Here is a 19,685-nt window from a genome sequence, read left to right on the forward strand (position 1 = left end):
GAACCGGGGATACGGGAGGATGAGCAGGGGCCCACATGGGGCCCCCTGGAGAACACGGGAGTCTGTGGGGGCCGCCATGTTGCCCGTTAGCACCATGGAGACAGCTGGCCCTGGAGTCGCTCTGATGGTGAGCAGGGTCTTAGCCAGGAAGCAGCAGAGAGGTGACCCTGGATGATGTTGGTTCCAGGGGTCTTTACCTACTGGGCCTAAGTCCAAGGCTAGAAGTGGTCCTGCTCTGCTGGGAGCTCTGCCTCGTGAGGAGGGATGAGGCAGAGAGCCCAGGAGAACTGTCTGCCCTGGGTTGGGAGCAGCAGAGGCCCCTTAGCAGGGTAGCAGGATCCCAGGATCGTCCCTCCTTTTGCCGGGGGCAGCCCAACCCTGACAGTCCAGCCCAGCTCTGCAGTCCCTGCATGAATCAGGGGAAGAGTTGGGGGCAGCGGGGGAGTGTACCTCTTCTAGACCTCACCTCTTTCGGCCCAAGGAGCAAGAATGGAGGAGAATGAGGGGAAATGCATAGGCCAGAGATAGCCGTGGAGCAGAAGCCAGGAGTGGGCTGGCTGGCAGCGGGCGGGCACATGGGCGTCTGTCCTGCCAGGGGCCCAGGCTGGCTATGCAGACAGCCTCTTTTCTATATGGAAATGAAGAATTTAGGCTAATGGAGCTCAACCATCTCTAATTTTGCGATGGCAGGAGGATTTTGATTGAAAGTAATTAAGCAAGCTAGCTGTAAAATTAATTAAAGCAAAAGGGGGGGATTTTTTATTGGATTGGATAGCGATATAGCGTCTGTCAGGCGGGGGACGGATGGGGGTGACCTGAATCCTCTGCCCTCCCCCCTCCCACTCGGGACGTTTATGTCACTTTAATCTCCTTACAGCGGCTGCTGTGCATTTGTTTGAAATAATCAAGGAAATATGGTCAGAAATTGTCAGCTTTCAGATCTAATTTACCTGACGGCCCCTGCGCGAGCCAGCATGGCCCAGGGAGTGAGCGTGCGTGAGCGGGTGGGAGAGCCCGCGTGGGCACAGAGGACACGGGGCTCTCCGGCCCCCTTCCCCCGGCCTCAGGCCCCCTCTGAGGGTGAGGGAAGGTGCTTCCTGGCCTGTGGGAAGCCCCGCCCTGGAATGGGCCCCGTCCCCCACCCACCTGCTGCCTCCCCCCTTGAGCCGTAGCCAGCTTTGGGTTTAGGGACTATAGGATCAGGGAGGTGACAGTAATTCCTTACTCCAGATGGCTGACAACTGCTAAACCCCTCCACCAGGGCCACAGTTTTAAAAATACTCCTAAATTAGGCCCCTCATGTCATCGTCATTGGCCTCAGCAAGGGGATTGTGGAGATGGGCTGTAGGGAGGGTGGGGTAGCGGTGTCATCCATAGCACCTCTCTGCCACCTGCTGCCATCCCCGCCTTCTTTCCTGGGGCTCCTGGAGGCTGTGCTTACCTGCCCGGGGCCTGCCTCTCCCAGGCCCTTCCTCTAATCCCAGAATAGCGCTTGCCCTGTCTTCCCTTCAGGGCACAGCTCCCAAGTTCTGGGGGTCTCAGTCCCTGAAAGAGGAAGCCCCTCCCGCCAACACCGGAGCGCCCTCCATGTGCCCAGGCACTCCCTCCCACATGGTCAGCCACCCACGTGTCCTACTCATTTCCGGGGGTAAGCCAGGTCATAGAGCCAGATGCCACTTGTGCTTCCCTGGGAGAGCTGAGGAGCCTGAATCCCAGGCCCTGCACCCTCGGGGTGCTTGTTCAGAACCATTTGGGGTCCTTGCCCAGCTGGGCAAATGTGGGGCTTGAAGCCTCTCCAGCAGGGGGAATCCATGGGGTGTTTGGGGCTGATGGGCCCTGGAGCGGTCTCCAAGGTCACAGAAAATTCCCTTTTAAGACACAGACGTGGAGCAATTTGATCTGCTGGTCATGACAGGGCCTAGGTCAGGAAATGGGCCTCTGGATTTGCTTGGTCCTGACGCGTGAGTGACCTGGGCTTTCAACAAGTCTCTCAACCTCTCGGGCCTCAAACCCCTTCCAGTTCTAAAGTTCTGTACGGATCTGGGACGGCCACCACCCTGACAGCTGCCACCCGCAGGAGCTCCTTGTCCAGCCAGAGCTCCTTGCCGTGCCGTGGGGGGCAGGGGAGAAGTTGGGGGTTCTGGAAACAGCAGGTTAGGATGAGTGGCCTGCTCCCAGTTTGCCCACCTTCGAGCATACCAGTTAGAAGGCCTCTGTCCCCACCTGCCCTCCTTGGGGCCCCGCCTTCCGCCAGTCCTTCTCCCAACCCCCAGCACACCTTCCCTGCCCACCCCCCCCAACCTTGGGCACCGTGTGGCTCAGTCAGCCTCCTCTGGCGAGGGCGTTGGAGCTCCTGTCGTTCTCCTTCGCAGCCTGGCTCCCAAGCAGAGCAGCTGGCTGCTTGGGAAGCATCGCCTGCCCCCTTCCTGAGCTCTCTCTGCCTGACCCTCTACCCTCCCCTCACCAAGGGTCCCTTATCTTGGGGCAGGGGGTGGAGCCTCAAAGAGCTCTGCCTGGAAAAGAGGGAAAGGAAAGCTGCTGGCTCTTCTCTATGTCTTTGAAGCAAAGTTTGTGCCCAGATCCCAGGTCCTTGGGGCCTTGTGCTCCCCTGGCCGGCTGTGCCTGCAGGGGCCTTGCTGAGAGGCAGTGGCATGGGCGGGCACCATGGAGGCCCAGCCAAAGCGAGTTCCTGCCCTCTGTGCCCACCAGCTGCCCAGGAACCAGATCCTAGGAGACACAAGGTTAGAGAGAGCCTCTGGCCTCGGCCCAGCGTCTCACCTCCACGCGTGGCTTGCAGCTGCTCACGTCAGCCCCTGCAGCTGTGATGTGGAGGAAAGAGCAGGGGAACCTGTGCCAGGGATCTGGTGGGGCTGCTTGCCTGGGCCAGGGGCTGGCTTCTGGACTTGACGCTGGGCCAGGATGCCAACGGCAGGCACCAGGGTAGAGGGAGGCTACGGCAGAACTAGGATCCCCGGGCAGGCCCGGGCAGGTTGGCACTGAGAGAGATGGGAGAAGGCCAAGAGGAAGGTGGAGGGCACCGGCATGGTCCTCGCGGTGTCCCTGTGTCACACCCTTTGCTCTGCCCTACTTGGGAGAACCTGAGTTGGGGATGCTATACTGAAAAAACACTTTTGGGAACTAACGTTCTGTGGTGAGGAGAGAACACTGATTTTACAGAGGCTCTCCTTGGAGAGGAAGGACAGGCGAGGGCAGCAAGGCTGGCCATGGCTTCTGGGTTGCAAGGTCAGAGCACGGCCCTGGGAGAGCACCCCACCAACGTAGCCTATGACAGCTGGGGCCCAGGGAGTCTGGGAGAAGGAAGAAGTGAGAGGGCAGCTTGGGGAGCTGGTAAGTCTAAGGCCAGCCCGGCGGTACCTTGGTGCCCATCACCTGGCTGGCATGAGATAAAACACGTGCGTTGGTTTGCCACTAAGCATTCCTGCTGTCCCTTCTTCTCTAGCCCCCGAGGCTTTGAGGGAAAAGTAGTGAGCGTACTGGCCTCGTCCAGGTGGAGCCCCTCCTTTCCCCGAGGCTCCTCCCTGCCTCCCCCCACCCCTCCCCACCCCCCCAAACCCAGCCTAGGTGTCTGAGCCTCTGGGCAGAACTTGTGCAGGGAGAACGGGAGAGGGGAAGGATGAGTGGCCTGGCCTGCTAGTTGCAGGGCATCCTGGCCTTAGGCCAGCCCCCCGGGCCCGGCTCCCTGTGGACCTTTGCAAAGGAGGACTCCACCAGTGGGGCCCACCTTGGCCTAGTGAGCCGGGTGCTTCCCCCCTTCAGGTGGGGCCCAGCATTGGTTGGGCCATCTGGTCTCCCCCTCCCAGAGGATAGAGGGGCAGTCTTGTCCCCTGAGTCCCAACTCATGCTTATTAGTAGGGGTCAGTGGCTTGAGGAGAGTTCTCAGGGGTGTACATTGCACTGCCCCGGCCACGGGAGCAGGGAGAGGTACTTGCCCCACTGGGAGAGAAGCCCGGAGTGGCTGGGGTCCAGGCCCAGGAACCATTAACCGCAGGGTCTAGTGATGCCCATGGTGCCTGGGTACCCAATGCCTCCCCCAGTCAGGTCCATGCCGGAGTTGGCTGGATGTGACCAGGGCACTGGGCTCCCAGAAAGTGCCTGGGGCCAAGCTAGACTCTGGCATCGCAGAGCCTCCGCAACCTGGCTCGGCGGGTTTCCTGCCAGTGTCAGACCTCCTCTCCCGCTTCCACCGTGCCCACCCTGCTACCCCGGATCCCAGTGGGGCTGGTGGCCCTGTACAGACTCCAGAAGGGCTTCCCGGACCTCATCCCCTCCTTCCCGTCTGCCCTCAGTTTCTCACCCTCTAGGCCTGGAGTCTCCCCGACCCAACGCTGGCCCGGTCCTCCGTGCCCCCTGGCTTCTCAGTCGCATTTTGCTGCCAGCGCAGGGCACTGAAAAACTGCTGGCACTGCCAAAAACCCTGTGTGCGCTATGACTCCCCAAACATCCCTTTATTTTTATTGTTCTGTTAATTACTGTTTAAACTTTAATAAGTCACTTCGTCAGGAGGGGGGACCTGCCGTGAGCTTTTCTGTGCAAACACGGGCCCGGGAGTGACTCGGGTGTAATATAACCCTTTATGTGATGTGGGAATGTTTAGATTGTAACAGAAACTTGTTATTTTAATGACAGTTGTGTGTGTGGGGGGGCTGCGCACTAGAGAGGAGGAGGGTGGGTGCAGCCCTGTTCCGCTTGCGTCCCACGAGGGCTGGGGGTGGCCTGGCCTTACCAGGGTGCTCCCGTGCTGCTGCCGCTGAGCGTCTAGGACACCGTGGGGCCCTTCCTGGGCTGCCCACATTCAGGCTCGGGGAGAGGCTCCAGGGTGGCTCCAGGGTGAGAGAGGCTCGGGGGCTCCAGGGTGGGAGGGCCCAAGGAGAAAGTAGGGCTTTGTGGCAGGTGGGGAAGCAGGAGGATGCTGAGGGTCCCCAGATCCCTGGACGAAGGCAGGGCCGTGCAGGGCTGGACCAGTGCTTCCTGCTACCGAGGCGGGGACCCTGTCCACAGTCCCCATCCAGCACGGTGGCAGGCACCATGCTGCACGGCTCTGGGCCAGACATGTCACCCCATGTCCTCCTTTCAACAACCCTGCATCTCAGGTGAGCACACTGATGTCCGGGGCAGGGATGTAACTGGCTTAAAGTGGGAGGTTTTTTAGAGGGCGGCCAAGTTCCTAATGTCAGTTTGTCTTATTTGGAAGCTGCCAAAGTCCAGCCGCCCAGGCGTGGTCTCAGCGGGCCGGACGCTGTCCCGTAGTGGCAGGGAAGGGCCCACCTGGGAACCAGGATCATCCCCCTCAGCCCTGGGACAGGGCTCACCCCTCAGGCCCCTCCACCTACCCCCCCAGCCCTCTCAGGAGGAGGGTCTACGAGGTGAAGGGGACATGGAAGTAAGGATTGTCCCCAAGTCTGGGCACAGGCCCTCTTCCTCACAAGGGCTTGGCTCCGTCTCAGGGCGTTAGGGGCTCGAGTCCAGGGTTGGGGTGATGGTGGCCAGGCCATCCCCTCTCGCTCTGGTGCCCCCGATCCTTTACACCCAGAGGTACTCCTGCCCCAGACCCACTTGCAAAGCAGGTGACCCCTGGAGAGGGAGCCTTTCCCCAGCACCTGTGGGTCTCCTGTACGGACCCCAGGCCATCTGGGCCCAGTTTCCTACTTCATCTTCATTTGGTCCCTCTGTCTGACCATCCATGCACAGAGCTGAGCTTCTGCTCCGCGACAGCACTGGGTGGCAGAAATGACGAGCCCTGTGCTTGCCCTCAAGGACCCACGCTTGTCTGGGGTTAGCGAAGGGGTGTCGGGGGAGAGCACGACCCAGGGGGCCTGGCCCCTGCCCAAGGCCGGGTGCTCCCAGGGTTGCGTCTGGTCCCTCCTCTCCCTCTTTGGCTGCATCCCACGAGGGCCCCTCCGCGCCTCCTTCTGGGCAGGGCCAGAGGTTCAGGGTCCCACTCCCTCACGCTGGAGACGGCAGCAGCCCCCCAGATGGCAGCGGCAGCGTGGGCCACGAATCGCTGAGGTTTTCCTTTTCTGAGCAGCGCGTTTCCCTAAATTGTCTTTGACTGCGTGCATGGGTAATGAAAGTTTATGCCCTTGTTAGAAGGACAGGCGGCCAGTTCCAGTTAGAACTGGGGCTCTCTGCCGGCCAGCCTCCCCTCCAGCCCCCTCCCCCGAAGGAGAGAGAGCGCGAGCACAAGTGTGCGTGCGCGCACACCCCCCTCCCTGGTGGATAAGAAGGCTGTTAGGGAATGGGAGAGGGGACGGGGTAAAAAAGAAAAATAATTTTCCGTATTTGTGTAAGTTGCTTTAAAAGCATTTTATCATGTCATAAAAAAGGGAAAGTACTCTCAGAAATTGATCCTCTCTGCCAGCCCATTGGACAGAAGGACGTTGGGATGTTAATGGCCATCCTGCTCCAGGGTGGCTTATTAAAAAATTTATACATAAATGCTTAAAATTGCATAAATTATTTAAAAAAAACCAACAAAGTGAGCAATCTGAATTCCCTCTTTTCCTCCCCTTCGCTCGGTCCCCCTGCTGTGTCCCCCCTTTTCCAGACCCTCATTGCGAACCTCCCGGTCCCGAGCCCCATCCGCTCCCCAGGGCGTCCCCCCTTTCCTCCGCTTCCCACTACACCCCCAACACCGTCCGCCCTGCCCTCCTCCGGGGTTTCCCTGCCTCACCCACAAATTAGTGAAACAGCCAACCCACCACCGAACACTCACAGGCACACGTACTAATAAAAGCACCACTAATAACGCCCCCAATCGCGGAATTAAATATTAAGGCCAGAGGAGGCGGACGTGGAGCGGAGCTGCCGCCACCGTAGCCGAACTTGGAGCTGATGCGTGTGTCTCTCGCAGGCGTGGAATGTCACCCACACATCCTGGAGACTGGAGTGGGGAGTTTTATGATGGTTTTTCATTGATTTGTTTCCCCAGCGCAGCTGCCGACCTCTATTGAGGGACAAACATAATCAGCACTGACGCAAATTAGATGGTTATTCGTTTTGAAAATTGACAGAAAAACAATAAAAAAGATGAAATGCTCCCAAATCAATAGATATAATGAAATTCAAATAATCCGAGAGATGAGGTCTCCATGGCAACTGATAATGTGGAAAAGAAAACAATTTAATAAAGGACAGACACACTTTGAAAACAGATTGGGCCCAGGGAGGGGGGCGGGCTGGCGGGCGGAGGGCTGGAGTGCGGCTGGCGAGTGAAGGATCACTGTCCGTCCCAAGGACACCCGCCATAATTAAGCGAGGCTTTCGGCCCCAGAAAGTGCAGATTCAGGTTTTAATACACAAAATTATTTCAGGAGCAGTGAATCGGAAAGTCGTTTGTAATGACCTTCCTGAGAGGCCCGGGCGCAGGGCATGTTGGAGGCTGGGCGGCCGGCCGGCTGAGTTATGGCATATTTGTGTTTTTATAGTGCAGAGGGGAGGGGGTGGGGGGGGAGGGGGGGAGAAGGTTAAACAGTATTTACAGCTCAGTTGTTTTCAGAGAGGAAAGAGAAATAGAGTTCATGGGGAGATGCAGTGGGCAGGCGGGCGGGTGAGCTGGGGAGGCCTGGGGGCGAGGCAGGAGAGGAGGTGGGCCTGGGCAGGTCTTCCACCCTCGGGCTGCCTGGCCTGGCCTTGGGGACCCCCAGAGGGATGCCAGGACAGGCCGAGGGGCACCCAGGAGTGGCCTCTCCACCCCAGTTCCTAGTGGGGCCTTCTAGGACCAGGGCCTCTCTGGGGACGGGGTGGGAGTCTGTGTCCAAGCTCTGTGTGCATCCAGCCACACCTACTCGAAGAGAAGGTGAGGCATTCCTGAGGCCGCTGCGGAAAGGTCGCCTTGCCTGGGCACCTCCAGGGCTCTGCACAGCAGCCGGTTGCTCCTCTGGACGGCGCTGCCCTACTGGAGTCCTGTGCTGTGTGTCTGGGGTGTGCCCAGCCTTGGGCACGGCGGGCGAGGACCTGTCAGCGGCCTGCAGCTGACAGCCTCCCTGCCCCGTCCTTGGGCTCCACCTCCCTGCCCCCGGCGCACAAAAGGGGAAAGCCTGGTCCCTTGGGGTTTGGCAGAGGCAGGGGCCACAGAAGGGGAGGGGACCCTGCAGAGCCCCCTTGCCGCCCTCCAGAGCTGCTTGCCTGGGCAGGGCAGCTCAGGCACGGAGAGCCCGGCCCCGGGGGTTCACCCCTCCCTCAGGCTGTGTCCCCTTCAGGCTGTAGGAGCCACATTTGTGCGTTGTTATCATGCCACACACAGCACAGCCGGTTTCCGGGCCGCTCTTCGTGTGCACGTATGAGTATAATATGATTGTACAAATACAGAGACGCCCAAGCGTGTGTGCGTGCGCACGGTCTGTGTGTGCAGTGTGCGTGTGCGTGTGTGTGTTTTAAATCTCCCCTGGGCGGTAACTCTTCTTTTCTCCCCTTCCTGTCTGGCTGTGACCTGGGGGAGATTGATGGCCAGCCTGTGTGGTGGATGCTAACAGTTCCTCTGATTTATAGAGTTACTTACGCTAAGTGAGGCCACTTAGACGCGTCTGGATAGTAAACCTTTTAACTGGACTAAAAAATCATAATAAATAAATAAACAAAGTGGGGCGAGGAGGGCCCCCAGCGGCTGGGCCCCCCGCTTCCCGACTTGGAGCTGTTGGGGACCAGGGGACCCAGCTGAGAGCCCTGAAGGGCAGTGGCCACTCCTCCCACCTGCAAAAACGAGGCATGGGATTGGGCCCAAGAGGGAAGGACACCCTTCTCCTCGGGGACAGGTCCTGGCTGGGGAGATGGGGTGGGAGCTGTTAAGATGGAGATGGGCTGTGTGGAGGGGGAGGGGGAGGGGGGGGCCCTGAGGGAGCTCGTGGGGAGCAGGGCCGGAGCAGATGTCTCTAGGAACCCTTCCTTGCTTCCCAGACTCGCGGCTCCTGTGGCACCGAGACTTTTCACCACAGTGATCACGCTTGTAATGACTTGAACGTCTGCCCCCTCGTCTAAACTGAACAGTCCGTCATGGCAGGAACCGGGACAGTCCGCCTGCTCATTTCATATCCTCAGAATTCAGCCCAGACCCTGAACATAGGCGCAGCACCCCAGCACTGGGGTTGTGGCCTGTCAGGTTCAAGCTCTTAGGGGCTGCAGGGAAGCTCCAACACTGCTGCCACCCTAGCTGGGAGGCTGTGGGAGGTATGTGTGGGGTCTCAGATGGTGAGACATCGGAGCCCAGTGGGAGTCCGGCTTTGGCACATTCTCTGGGTGACCGTGACAGTTGACAACCTCTGTGAGCTCTGCTTTCTCACCCAGAGATAGGACAGGGGATAGGACAGCGGCCGTATGGGGATGCTGGGGGACCACTGAGGTGATGCTCTGAGTTGCCCAGCACTGGGCAACTTTAAACAGCTGGCTCAGAGGGTACCAGCTGTCATATTGCTCTAGGCAGTGTGGGCCAGGGCGGCCACCAGAGCGACCCAGCGGTGCCCACGGCCCCCGAGCCGCCTGGCAGCAGGCAGAAGGGCCCAGACCACCCCAACCCGAGGGGACGGGTGCCTGGCCCCTGCCTCACCACTTCTTGATATACAGCGGGCATTAGGCCGCCCAAAGGGGACACTGCATCCTTAGGAAGAAATATGTCCTCATTTTTCTTAAACACCGTTTCCACTGAGTGAAATGTTTAGAAGGGACACGCAGGGAGAACTTTATTTCCTACCAGGGAGTTCAGAGCCACCAGGCAGAGCCCATAAAGCACCCGGAGCCTGGTAGCTGACAGTCCGCCCGGCCCCAAAACACATTACTCACTGGTGGGGAGGGGCTGCCAGGCCTGCCCAGCCCCTGGGGACTAACCCCCACCCCCAAGGCAGGACAAGTGACTCTGAGGTACCCAGCCATGGGCAGTGGGCACTGGAGCCTCTGGTCCCCTTGAGCCCGGGCTGCCCAGGGCAGGGGAGGACCTGGCCCTGACCAGGCGAGGAAGTGGCCATTCCAGCCACCCCCGTAGTCCCCAGGGATCAGGGATGAGGGGCCCAGGTGCAGCTACAGGAGCCCCCACCTCTCTCCCTCGGAACTGGCAGGAGCCCCGGCCTTCCCCAGCCTTTGGAGGGAGTGATGAGGTTCCTGCCATAGCGGGCCCTTCTCCCGAGGCCCTCCCTTCATTCGATTTCTGAAGCTGGCTGATTTACATATTTATAAATATCAGTAAATTATTTATTGTAGCAATCTGCTGCACCATTTTACCATCACAGTTAACACTTTAGGGGCTCCGTGTTATGGGAACCGGGAGTGAGGGTGAGGAGGAGGTGGACAGGGAGGCCTGGGACTTCCTGGAGCCTTTGTGGGGACATGGTGGCGGCCCCGCACCTTGCTGAGCCCTGACCTTCATGAGCTCGGGCTCTGGAGTGTCTTCACGGCTCCAGGATCAGTCTCCTCCTCTGTCATATGGGACGACGACAGTACCTGCCTCATGGGATCATAGTGAGAGGGCGTGAGCTAGTGTCCAACAGGTGCAGGGACAGTCCAGTTCTCGCCCCTCCCTTTCTCCACCCTGAGCAGGACCCACTCAGCTTGGAGACAGAGCTGCCTGCCTGCTGGGGGCTTGTTGCGTTTGGAGCCCTGGGAGGGGAGGCTCAGACTGTGGGAGCCGGCGAGGGGCCATTTGTTGCTGAGTAGGCAGCCTGCCCGCGGCCCAGCCCTCCAGCCTCTCCTGTCCCCTCTGCCTCTTCTGGGCCAGGTGTCGTTTCCTGGTCTAGGGGTCTCGTGCCCAGATGTGGCGCCACACTTGCCTGTTTGTCCCCTCCCAGGGCTCAGCTGCCTTTCCCCAGGTCCTTGACTGTCAGGCCCTGTGCTTGGCACAGACAAGCACTCTGTCTCATCTTACAGTCCTGCAGCCCTTTTCACGGGGAGAAAGCTCGACCAGGGCCCAGGGCTAGCGAGGGGCCGGAGCCAGGACGACTGTCTGACCCCAAAAGCCAGGCCATACCATGGTGCTGTGCCACCTCCCAGGGCTCGCCCTGGCCCATCCGGCATCACTGGGGCCCCAGGCAGGAGGCTGGGGGAGCCCTGGGCTGGCTGCCTGCGTGCAGATACTGACCCACTCCTCTCCCCAGGCCTGGCTGGGATCCCTGCAGCCGCCACGCCCCTCGCCTCCTCTCTGGAGCCCGGCCCTGGGTGAGCAGTACGGCAGCCCCCGCGCCTTCCCACCCTCCGGCCCAAGCCTGCCTCCTGGGCAGTATTGTTCCCAGAGGAAGTGTCCAGTGTAAATAGAGCAGCGGGCAGGCTGGTGGCGGGAAGGAGATGAAAGGGGCAGTGACAGGGCCGGGGACGGATGGCTTCCTCCCATTGAGGCCTGGCCACGGCGTTTATATTTTAGGGAAGAAAGTCAAGGGAATGTTTACATGGACGGGAGCCTGGGGTCAGACCACGAGGGGGGTAGTCTGCAGGTCCCAGGGCCCTGATGGAGGGGGAGGGGAGAAGGCCCCACAGGGTGGGCCGGAAGACGGGCGGGCAGGCACCTTGGACCTCAGCTCTTACACACACACCCCAGCTCGCAGCCCCAGACTCACACGCATCTGCCCTTTGGAGTAAGGCCTGCTTCTGCCTCCTGCCCTGCACCCCAGGCCCACACCCCTTCTCCACCGCCACCCCTGGGACCAGCAGTAGAGTCAGAGGGAGGGCAACATCTGGAAGGCAGGTGGGCTGGGGCAGAGCAGCAGCTGGAGGGCAGGTGTAGGGGGCATGGGCGGAGCAAAGGGGCCTGCGGGCGGGGGGTGGGCCCTGGCTGCACAGCTGCATCGCAGCTGGCGGGGGCCCGTGAGGGACTGAGGCAGGCACACAGCCGAGATCAGGAGCGGGTGGGCGGGGCTGGGTGGGCCCAAGTGCCAGGAGGCTCCAGGATGGGTGGGGGCCCAGGGAGGGGGTGTCACCAGCAGCAAGTGCAGGCCTGGGAGCTTCTGCTTCCCTCTTCCTTGGGATAAATATTTATAGATTCATTTGCCGTCTGCCATACACACTTGGCTGCTTACCTCCCGGTAAAAATAGAGCAGGCTCCCCACTCCCACCCTTCCCTTCTCCACCAGGGCCGGGGACAAAGGGGGCCAGGTGAGGCCAGCTCCCCATAGGCCTGCTGGAGGAAACTTGGTGTCACGGAGCCTGGCGGCTGGCCCTGAGGCCGGGTGGGATGGCATGATGAGGGGCCCCATTGCTGAGCTTTGAGAAGGAACCCATGATGATGCTTTTGGAGTTTTGGGTGTGGGCAGTACAGACTTGGAGATGCGGAAAAACGTGGGTAGAGTGGGCATCCAGCTAGGGGTGAGGGTGGGGCCCGGCAGAGCCAGGGCTGCAGGACTGGGGGAACTGGGCTGGGATCCCTGGGCAGCTGGCTTCGAGTCAAGGGTCTGGGGCAGCTGGGCATTGTCTGTATCGGGGGGCAACCATCTGTGTGTACAAGCCAAGTCTGCTTGTAGATGAGCTCCTGGCACAGGCGTGGCCATCCCTGTCTGAGTAAGCCTCTCAGTGCGTTCCAGGCGTGTGGGTTTTTAGGGTCTCGATCCATTATAGTGAAGCCCCTTCTGACCATGGATCTGGGAGCAGAGTCCCCTTGCTTAGCCTTCTGACCTGTGTGGAGACTCGGCCACGCCCACCTCTCTATTGAGGGCCGCACGGAGGAGCCCTGCCTTGAGAGCATTCAGTGGGGCTCCCTGTGCACACAGAGGGAGTGTAAGCCAAGACTGTCTGCCATGGCCGCCGCCCGCCCCTGGTACCACCTCGGGGTCTGGCGCACAGTAGGAGCTCACTACGTGGATGGGTGGACAGACAGGATATACAAATAAACAGGTGGAGGTGTGTCCACTTTTGTTGGCCTTTGTGGCGGGTCCCAGGCTGTATGGTTAGTGGTCTTGCCATTTACCCCCCAGGACCCTGGGCGCCCCCGCTCAGCAGCCGTGAGGGAGGTGGCTAGCGCTGGGGCAGCCTAGTTAACGGTTCTCGGCCAGTTGCGTTGGGCTGTCGTGTTGAGGGATTAGGCCCCGTAACTGCAGCCTCTGGGCTTCCTGCTGGGGTTCTGAGGAATCCCAACCTTCCCAGCTTCTCAGGGCTGGAAAGTGGGCCTCGTGGGACCAGCCAGGCCTTCCAGGGCAGCAGGAGCTGGCCGAGGCAGAGAAGGCGGAGCCAGGTCCTGTGGCATGTCTGTCCTGCCTCCTGGGGCCAAACAAGGGGAGGAAATGTTTCCAGAAGCCAGGTGCTGGGAAGAAGACTGCCCCTTGCGTTTAAAGAGTCATTCGTTCATTCATTCGTTTGCTCGTTTACAGAATATTCCTGAACCCCCTAGTATGCGCCAGGCTCTGAGGATAGAGCTCATGGTCTAGTGAGGGGACAAACACACCCTGGCCTTGGGACGGGGCGGTGGAACTGTCACTGGGGAGAGAGAGACCTCTGGCTTGGGGGATGCGGGGGCAGGGCATCCGCCCCGGCTGTCGAGGTGGGTGGCCGGGCCTGGCACACACGCCTCTGACCCTTCTCCTCCATCCCTGCAGCTGAAGGCACCCGGTGCCCCGACCCGCCTGCAGGCAAGCCCGCGATGGCGGCCAAACGCAAAGGCGGCCTGAAGCTCAACGCCATCTGCGCCAAGCTGAGCCGCCAGGTGGTGGTGGAGAAGGGAGCGGAGGCCGAGGACAGCCCACTGCGGCCCCGGGACAAAGTGCGCAGTGGCCCTGAGTCGGGGGTGGCCCGGGCCCCCCGCAGCGAAGAGGACAAGAGGCGGGCGGTGATCGAGAAGTGGGTGAACGGGGAATACAGCGAGGAGCCGGCACCCACGCCCGTGCTGGGGCGGACTGCCCGGGAGGGTCTGGAGCTGCCGCCCGAGGGCGTCTACATGGTGCAGCCCCAGGGCTGCAGCGACGAGGAAGACCATGGCGAAGAGCCCCCCAAGGATGGCAGCGTCATGGAGGAGAAGGACTCGGACGGGGCAGCCTCCAAGGATGATAGTGGCCCCAGTGCCAAGCAGGCTTCAGGTGGGTGTCTAAGCCCCGGACGGGACATAACCCCACGAGGAGGGCGGCCCGGCGGGGAAGGAGTGGTGTGTGTGTCCACGGAGCGTGCCCTCTTCCCTCAGGGGCAGCAGGGGTGAGGAGGGAAGGGCCTGAGAAGGCAGCTTCCCAGACGTGTGAGCCGGGCTGGGGTGGGCTGCCGAACACACAGTGGGCTTTCAGGAAGCAGTGGATGGACGGATGGACTGGTGGACAGGCTGACGGATGGATGGAGGGACGGATGGACGGACGGCGTGTGGGTAGACGACTGTCCACACGCACCTGCATAGGGAGGAGCCTATTGGGGGGCGCAGTACCTGGACATGCATGTGGGGAGCGACACCCAGCCAGCATATCCCGTTACACCCACCTGCCCCAGACGCGGTCCCCTGGCTGACGTCTCTCCCACGAGATGGCTAAGAGCTGGCCTTTCTGGTGTCTGCTTGGCCTTAGATGAGGAGCTCCTTCTGCTCTGGGGAGGGAGGGCGTCTCCGCTAGGACGGGAACTCTGGGCCTGGGGTCTTTTTTCAGCTCCCCAGCCTCATTCCCAGGCTGTGCCTGGTGTCCCGAGCCTTCCCTGCCCACTTCCCGATCCCCTTCCCCTGAAGCGAGGGGCGCATGTCCTCCCTACGCGGGGAGCCCTGCGCAGCCACATAATTATGCATATAAGATATAAACAGAGCTGTTTAATTACCCTTCGCCACATCAGTGACAGAGTAATTAACAAACGTTGCAAGATCAATGAGGAAAAGTGTGACCTTCAGTTTCCTCTGATAGGAAAAGCCCTTGCCGTTCCCAGACGCAAGGTGATCGCGCTGGGCCTGAGGAGAGGGGAGGGACAGGGACAAGGGCCACTGTCCCTTCAGCGCCCCAGCACCTCCCCGGGGTAGTGGAGGGCTAGGATGGCAGGAGGCAGGGCTAGAACTGCCAGTGGCCTCGTGGCTGCAGGCCTCGCCCCTCGGGTTTGAGGCCCAGTGGGACTGCAGGGTGACACCCAGGGCGGCCTGCTCAGCCCAGGCACTGGAGCCAGGCAGCCGGAGCCCAGGCTGCCCACCATGGGCTTGGGAATGCAGGCCTCTGGGCTGCCCCTGGGACCCCTGCCTGGCCCCCTCCCTGCTCTAAGCCGCCTGCCCTTCAGAGCCTTCTGTTTCTCTGCCATATATAGTGAGGGCTCAGCTGCCTCCAGCTATTTTTAGCCCCTTTCCCTGGTCCCTGAGCCACTGAATCTAGCAGCCAGGGCCCACTCCTCCCAGACTGGGTCCCCAACCCCAAGAAGCTTGAGGTCAGGACAGCAGCCCACCGGCCACCCCGCCCAGAGGAACAGCTGTCCGTCGGTTCCTTGAGTCGCTCTGCCCACCTTGTGTGCCAGGTGCTGCCCGTGACTGTCCTGTCTCCGCACCTGGCGCGTCCCGGTCCCCGCAGGACTACCCTCCTGCCTGTCCTCCCAGGAGCTCAGAGGCTCTTTCTACGTGCTGCTAGCTTCTCTCTTGTGCCAGAGCCCAGCCCCGCTCTCAGACCACTTCCAGGTGTGGTTGGGAGGAAAGCCCTCCTCGGCTGCCCTGCTGGGTCCTGGTCCTCCCACCCCTGCTTCGGCCACGCCTTCTCCTGACCGTGCTTTTAGGACCCCCAGCCTGGGGTCCTGCCGCTCTGTGTGCCTGGGTGTGCAGGCTCAGACATGAGTGGAGAGAACACGCATGTGCCCTGGGGCCCAGGTGAGTCTCACCCACCTGTGTGTACCCACTCCTGATTCAGGGTGTAGCACATGGCCGGTGTTCAGCGAGTGCTCTGTGCAGGAATGCGTGTGCTGGGGAGTCGCAGGCCTATTGTGGAGGAAGGTTGTGTGTGGAAGGAGTTTGTCTCCAGTGAACAGCGCCAGGCAGAACAGGGTCATCTTGCCCCTGCCATCCTGAGACTCATCTTGGGGAGCTGACTGTGGAGTTGGGAGTGGTTTGTGTGCACGTGTGTGTGTGGGCGGGGAAGGTCGCTAGGGCTGCGAGCTTGAGTGTGCACGCGTGCATGCATGTCCCTGTGGGGAGGTTGCTTTGGGGGATTCTCCGTGTGCCCCACTGTGGACACAGTGGGGCGATAGATGGGCCAGACTCAGCCACTGCCTTTACGGCCTTGACTCTCCTCGGTGGCCCACCCTCGTGCGTGAGCACAAGTGACCAGAAGGTGGCAGGGAGGTTTGAAGGACTCTCTTCGTCATAAGTCTTGGCTGGGGTGGGCGGGCCCTGAGGGAGTCTGAGTGAACACATCCGCAGGCTCTCTGCCCGTCGGCCCTGTTGTCTGGGGCCATCAGCAGCCTGGGGGGCCGGGAAGGGCCAAGAGGACAGGTCCTGAGGAGGCTTGGGGCGAGCCTCTCATCCTCCCAGGGACAAGGGGCCTGTGTGTCCATTTGTGGGGGCCAGGGAGGGTCCTCCAGGCAGGCTCAGCCAGGCCCACCCCTGACCCCATCCCCAGTGGCTCCCTCAGCCCCTGGGGTCCCTCCTGACTGCCCAGCCCCTGGCTCACAGCCCTACCTGTCCCCAGCCCCCATTCCCACCCCCACCCTGGGAGGCAGGTTGGGATCTGGCCTTACTTCCAGTAAAATGACTTCTCCTTCATATTAGGCCAAGGCAAGAGAGCGGAGACATTTATGAAACTTTGTTTAATGTACTGAAAAGCCATCGGCCAGAACATTTAGGAAATTGATTTTCCTGGCATTGATGAACTCGTTTTATTTTACCCCAGTATTAATTACTTTTTTTTTAAACAAATTAATTTAAGAGTCGTAAAACCTAACAAGTGAGCCAAATGTCCATAGATCATGTCCCGCTCCACCCTTCCCCAGGCCGGCCCCCTCCCTCTGTGGGCAGGGCGGCAGTGGGGCTGGGGGTGGGTCCTGTCCCTGGGCTACCCTGCTCCCTCCCAGAGGTGACGGCCCCTCTCCTCCCTGCCATAGGAGAGGCCTCCTCGCTGCGGGACTACGCGGCCTCCACCATGACCGAGTTCCTTGGCATGTTTGGCTATGATGACCAGAACACGAGGGACGAGCTGGCCGGGAAGATCAGCTTCGAGAAGCTGCACGCGGGCTCCACGCCAGAGGCGGCCACCTCCTCCGCGCTGCCCGCCTCCGAGGACGCCCTCAGCAAGCGGGCACGGTTCTCCAAGTATGAGGAGTACATCCGCAAGCTCAAGGCCGGCGAGCAGCTGTCCTGGCCGGCCCACGGCACCACAGCCGAGGGGCGGGCCGGCAAGGAGGCCCTGGGCTCCCTGCCTGGCCTGCGGCTGCCCAGTAGCACCACGCACCTGGAGACCAAGGCCACCATCCTGCCCCTGCCCTCACACAGCAGTGTCCCCATGCAGGGCCTGGTGGCCCGTGCCTCCAAGTACGACTTCTTCATCCAGAAACTGAAGACGGGTGAGAACCTGCGGCCCCAGAACGGGAGCGCCTACAAGAAGCCGTCTAAGTACGACCTGGAGAACGTCAAGTACCTGCACCTCTTCAAACCCGGGGAGGGCAGCCCCGACATGGGAGGGGCCATCGCCTTCAAGACGGGCAAGGTGGGGCGCCCCTCCAAGTACGACGTCCGGGCCATCCAGAAGCCGGGCCCCGCCAAGGTTCCGCCCACCCCCAGCCTGGCTCCTGCACCCCTCGCCAGCGTGCCCACTGCTCCCAGTGCCCCCGGGCCAGGCCCTGAGCCACCTGCCTCCCTGCCTTTCAACACTCCCGAGTACCTGAAGTCAACCTTCTCCAAAACAGACTCCATCACCACGGGGACCGTCTCCACTGTCAAGTAAGGCGTGCACCACCCTCACTGCCAGCCCTGCACCCGGGACTGGAGTGGCCCAGAGGCCCACTTCCTGCCTCCGAAGCTCACACTTATGGACACCCACACCCATACCTTATGCACATCCACCGTGCACCCAGATTCTCACACACATGCTTCCGCACACGCGCGCACGCACACACACGCACGCACACGCTCCTCTGCCTACATAATCGCTCAGACTCAGCTCACGCGCCCGCACGCCGCACCTCTTGCTGTGCGCACACACGCCCTCACGGCGGGTACAGGCACACCGCACATCTTGCTGTGCGCACATGTGCCCTCACGGCGGGTACAGGCACACCTTGTTTTATTGCGCTTCGAAGATAACTGCGTATTTTTACAGATTGAAGGTTTGTGGCAGCCCTGCACTGTCGGATGACGGTCAGCAGTTTTTAGCAATAAAGTTTTTTTTATTTAAGGCATATGCATTGCTTTTTCAGACATAATGCTATTGCACACTTAACAGACTATAGTGTAGTATAAACGTAACTTTTCTATGCTCTGGGAAACCAAAAAAAATTCGTGTGACTCGCTTTATTGCGATATTCACTTTATGGCGGTGGTCTGGAAGTGAACCTGCAGTATCTCCAGGGTCTGCCTGTACTTCTGTGCACGTGCTCATCTGCTAACACACATGCCGCAGGGTACTGTAACCCCCACGTGCCCATGACAGGCTTTCTCTGCCTGCCACCGTGAGGGCCAGTTGCCAGCTTATGGTTGGCTGGGAAAGCCCTACTCTGGGCTGGGGTTTCTGGGTTCCAGGCTGATGGCCAGGGCTCCCAGGTTCAGAGCCTGCGCCATGGGGAAGGCAGCAAGAGAAGGTAGGAGGCTGGGGTGGGGTGGGCACACCCAGCGCAAAGCCCTAGACCATGGCAAAATAACTGATGGATCAATGCGTGGGGCTGAGTGAGACCCTTCCCCTCAGCCACCCCTCCTGGAGGCGGGTCCAGAAACCTGGGAGTAGATCTAGGGGGCTGCCCTCGGCATCGGGGAGGCCTTTCCGACCACCCAGCCACACTTGCTTGGTGCTGTTCCTGCACTTTCCCCTGGCGTCCTCCCCAGTGGTACCTGGTACCCCTCTTCAGCCAGCAGCATCCTGACTCTCTGTGTGCAAGGCGGCCAGGCCCCAGCTTCCCAGGCTTCCTATGCTGTTGGACTCTAGGTCAGATCCACGCCCAAGGTAGGGCCCTCCAGCCCTGGCAGCTGAAGACGGCCCAGCCCTTGCCAAAGGTGGGCTAATTGAACCTGTGCTAGTTTTCTGCCTAAGGACTTTTCCAGTCCCACCCTAAGCGCCCAGAACACTACACAGTGAGCGAGAGAAGGGCCAGGGCCCCAGGGCAGGGAGCTGCCCCCAGACACTCTTGGGGCATCAGGCCACCTCGTCTGCTAATCATCTGTGCCCTGTGTGTCTCTCACCAGGAACGGATTGCCCACAGATAAACCAGCTGCCACTGAAGATGTAAACATTTACCAGAAATATATTGCCAGGTAGGCCCCTGGGGAGGAGACTGCCATGGAGAGAAGGTGGGTGGGGGCAGGAATGCCTGGGCACCATGGGACCATACGTCCATGTGACCACTAGTACCAAGGTGCCTGCTGCCTCCCCGCCCCCATGCATTCCTGCTTCCAAACCCTCCCCAGGCCTGCCCTCTGCCCCGTCTCAGAGCCCCAGCCCCCTTGATGTGGTCCAGGCCACATGCCCTTAAGCAGCTTGTACCCCCGGCAGGACTGGGGTACCTGAAAGGGCCCTAAGGCAGGGCCTGGCCACAGGTGAGTGCAGGTCCCCCCCTCCACAGCTCACTGTGGGCTTCCCTGGTGGCGCAGTGGTTAAGAATCCGCCCGCCAATGCAGGGGGCAAGGG

The 19,685-nt window shown here is 60.7% G+C and overlaps 1 protein-coding gene across 20 annotated transcripts in view; it reads left to right on the forward strand.

Annotated features, from left to right (window-relative positions):
* The window catches only part of CASZ1 (castor zinc finger 1), a 149,961-nt gene that overhangs the window by 108,433 nt on the left and 21,843 nt on the right, over positions 1–19,685 (forward strand). For 14 of the 20 annotated variants that reach the window (XM_089901420.1, XM_089901390.1, XM_089901424.1 and 11 more), the window contains 3 exons: positions 13,521–13,997; positions 16,954–17,788; positions 19,244–19,312. In XM_089901420.1, the coding sequence (XP_089757546.1) occupies positions 13,521–13,997; positions 16,954–17,788; positions 19,244–19,312 (1,381 nt within the window). Of the gene's footprint in view, positions 1–8,837; positions 11,158–13,520; positions 13,998–16,953; positions 17,789–19,243; positions 19,313–19,685 lie in introns of those variants that run through there. The other 6 variants (XM_089901438.1, XM_089901448.1, XM_089901386.1 and 3 more) reach the window with 4 other exon arrangements.

Source organism: Delphinapterus leucas, chromosome 1, assembly GCF_059928025.1.
Source record: "Delphinapterus leucas isolate spDelLeu-1000000601 "Yukka" chromosome 1, BTC_Dleu_Yukka2, whole genome shotgun sequence".
NCBI classification, from domain to species: Eukaryota; Metazoa; Chordata; class Mammalia; order Artiodactyla; family Monodontidae; genus Delphinapterus; species Delphinapterus leucas.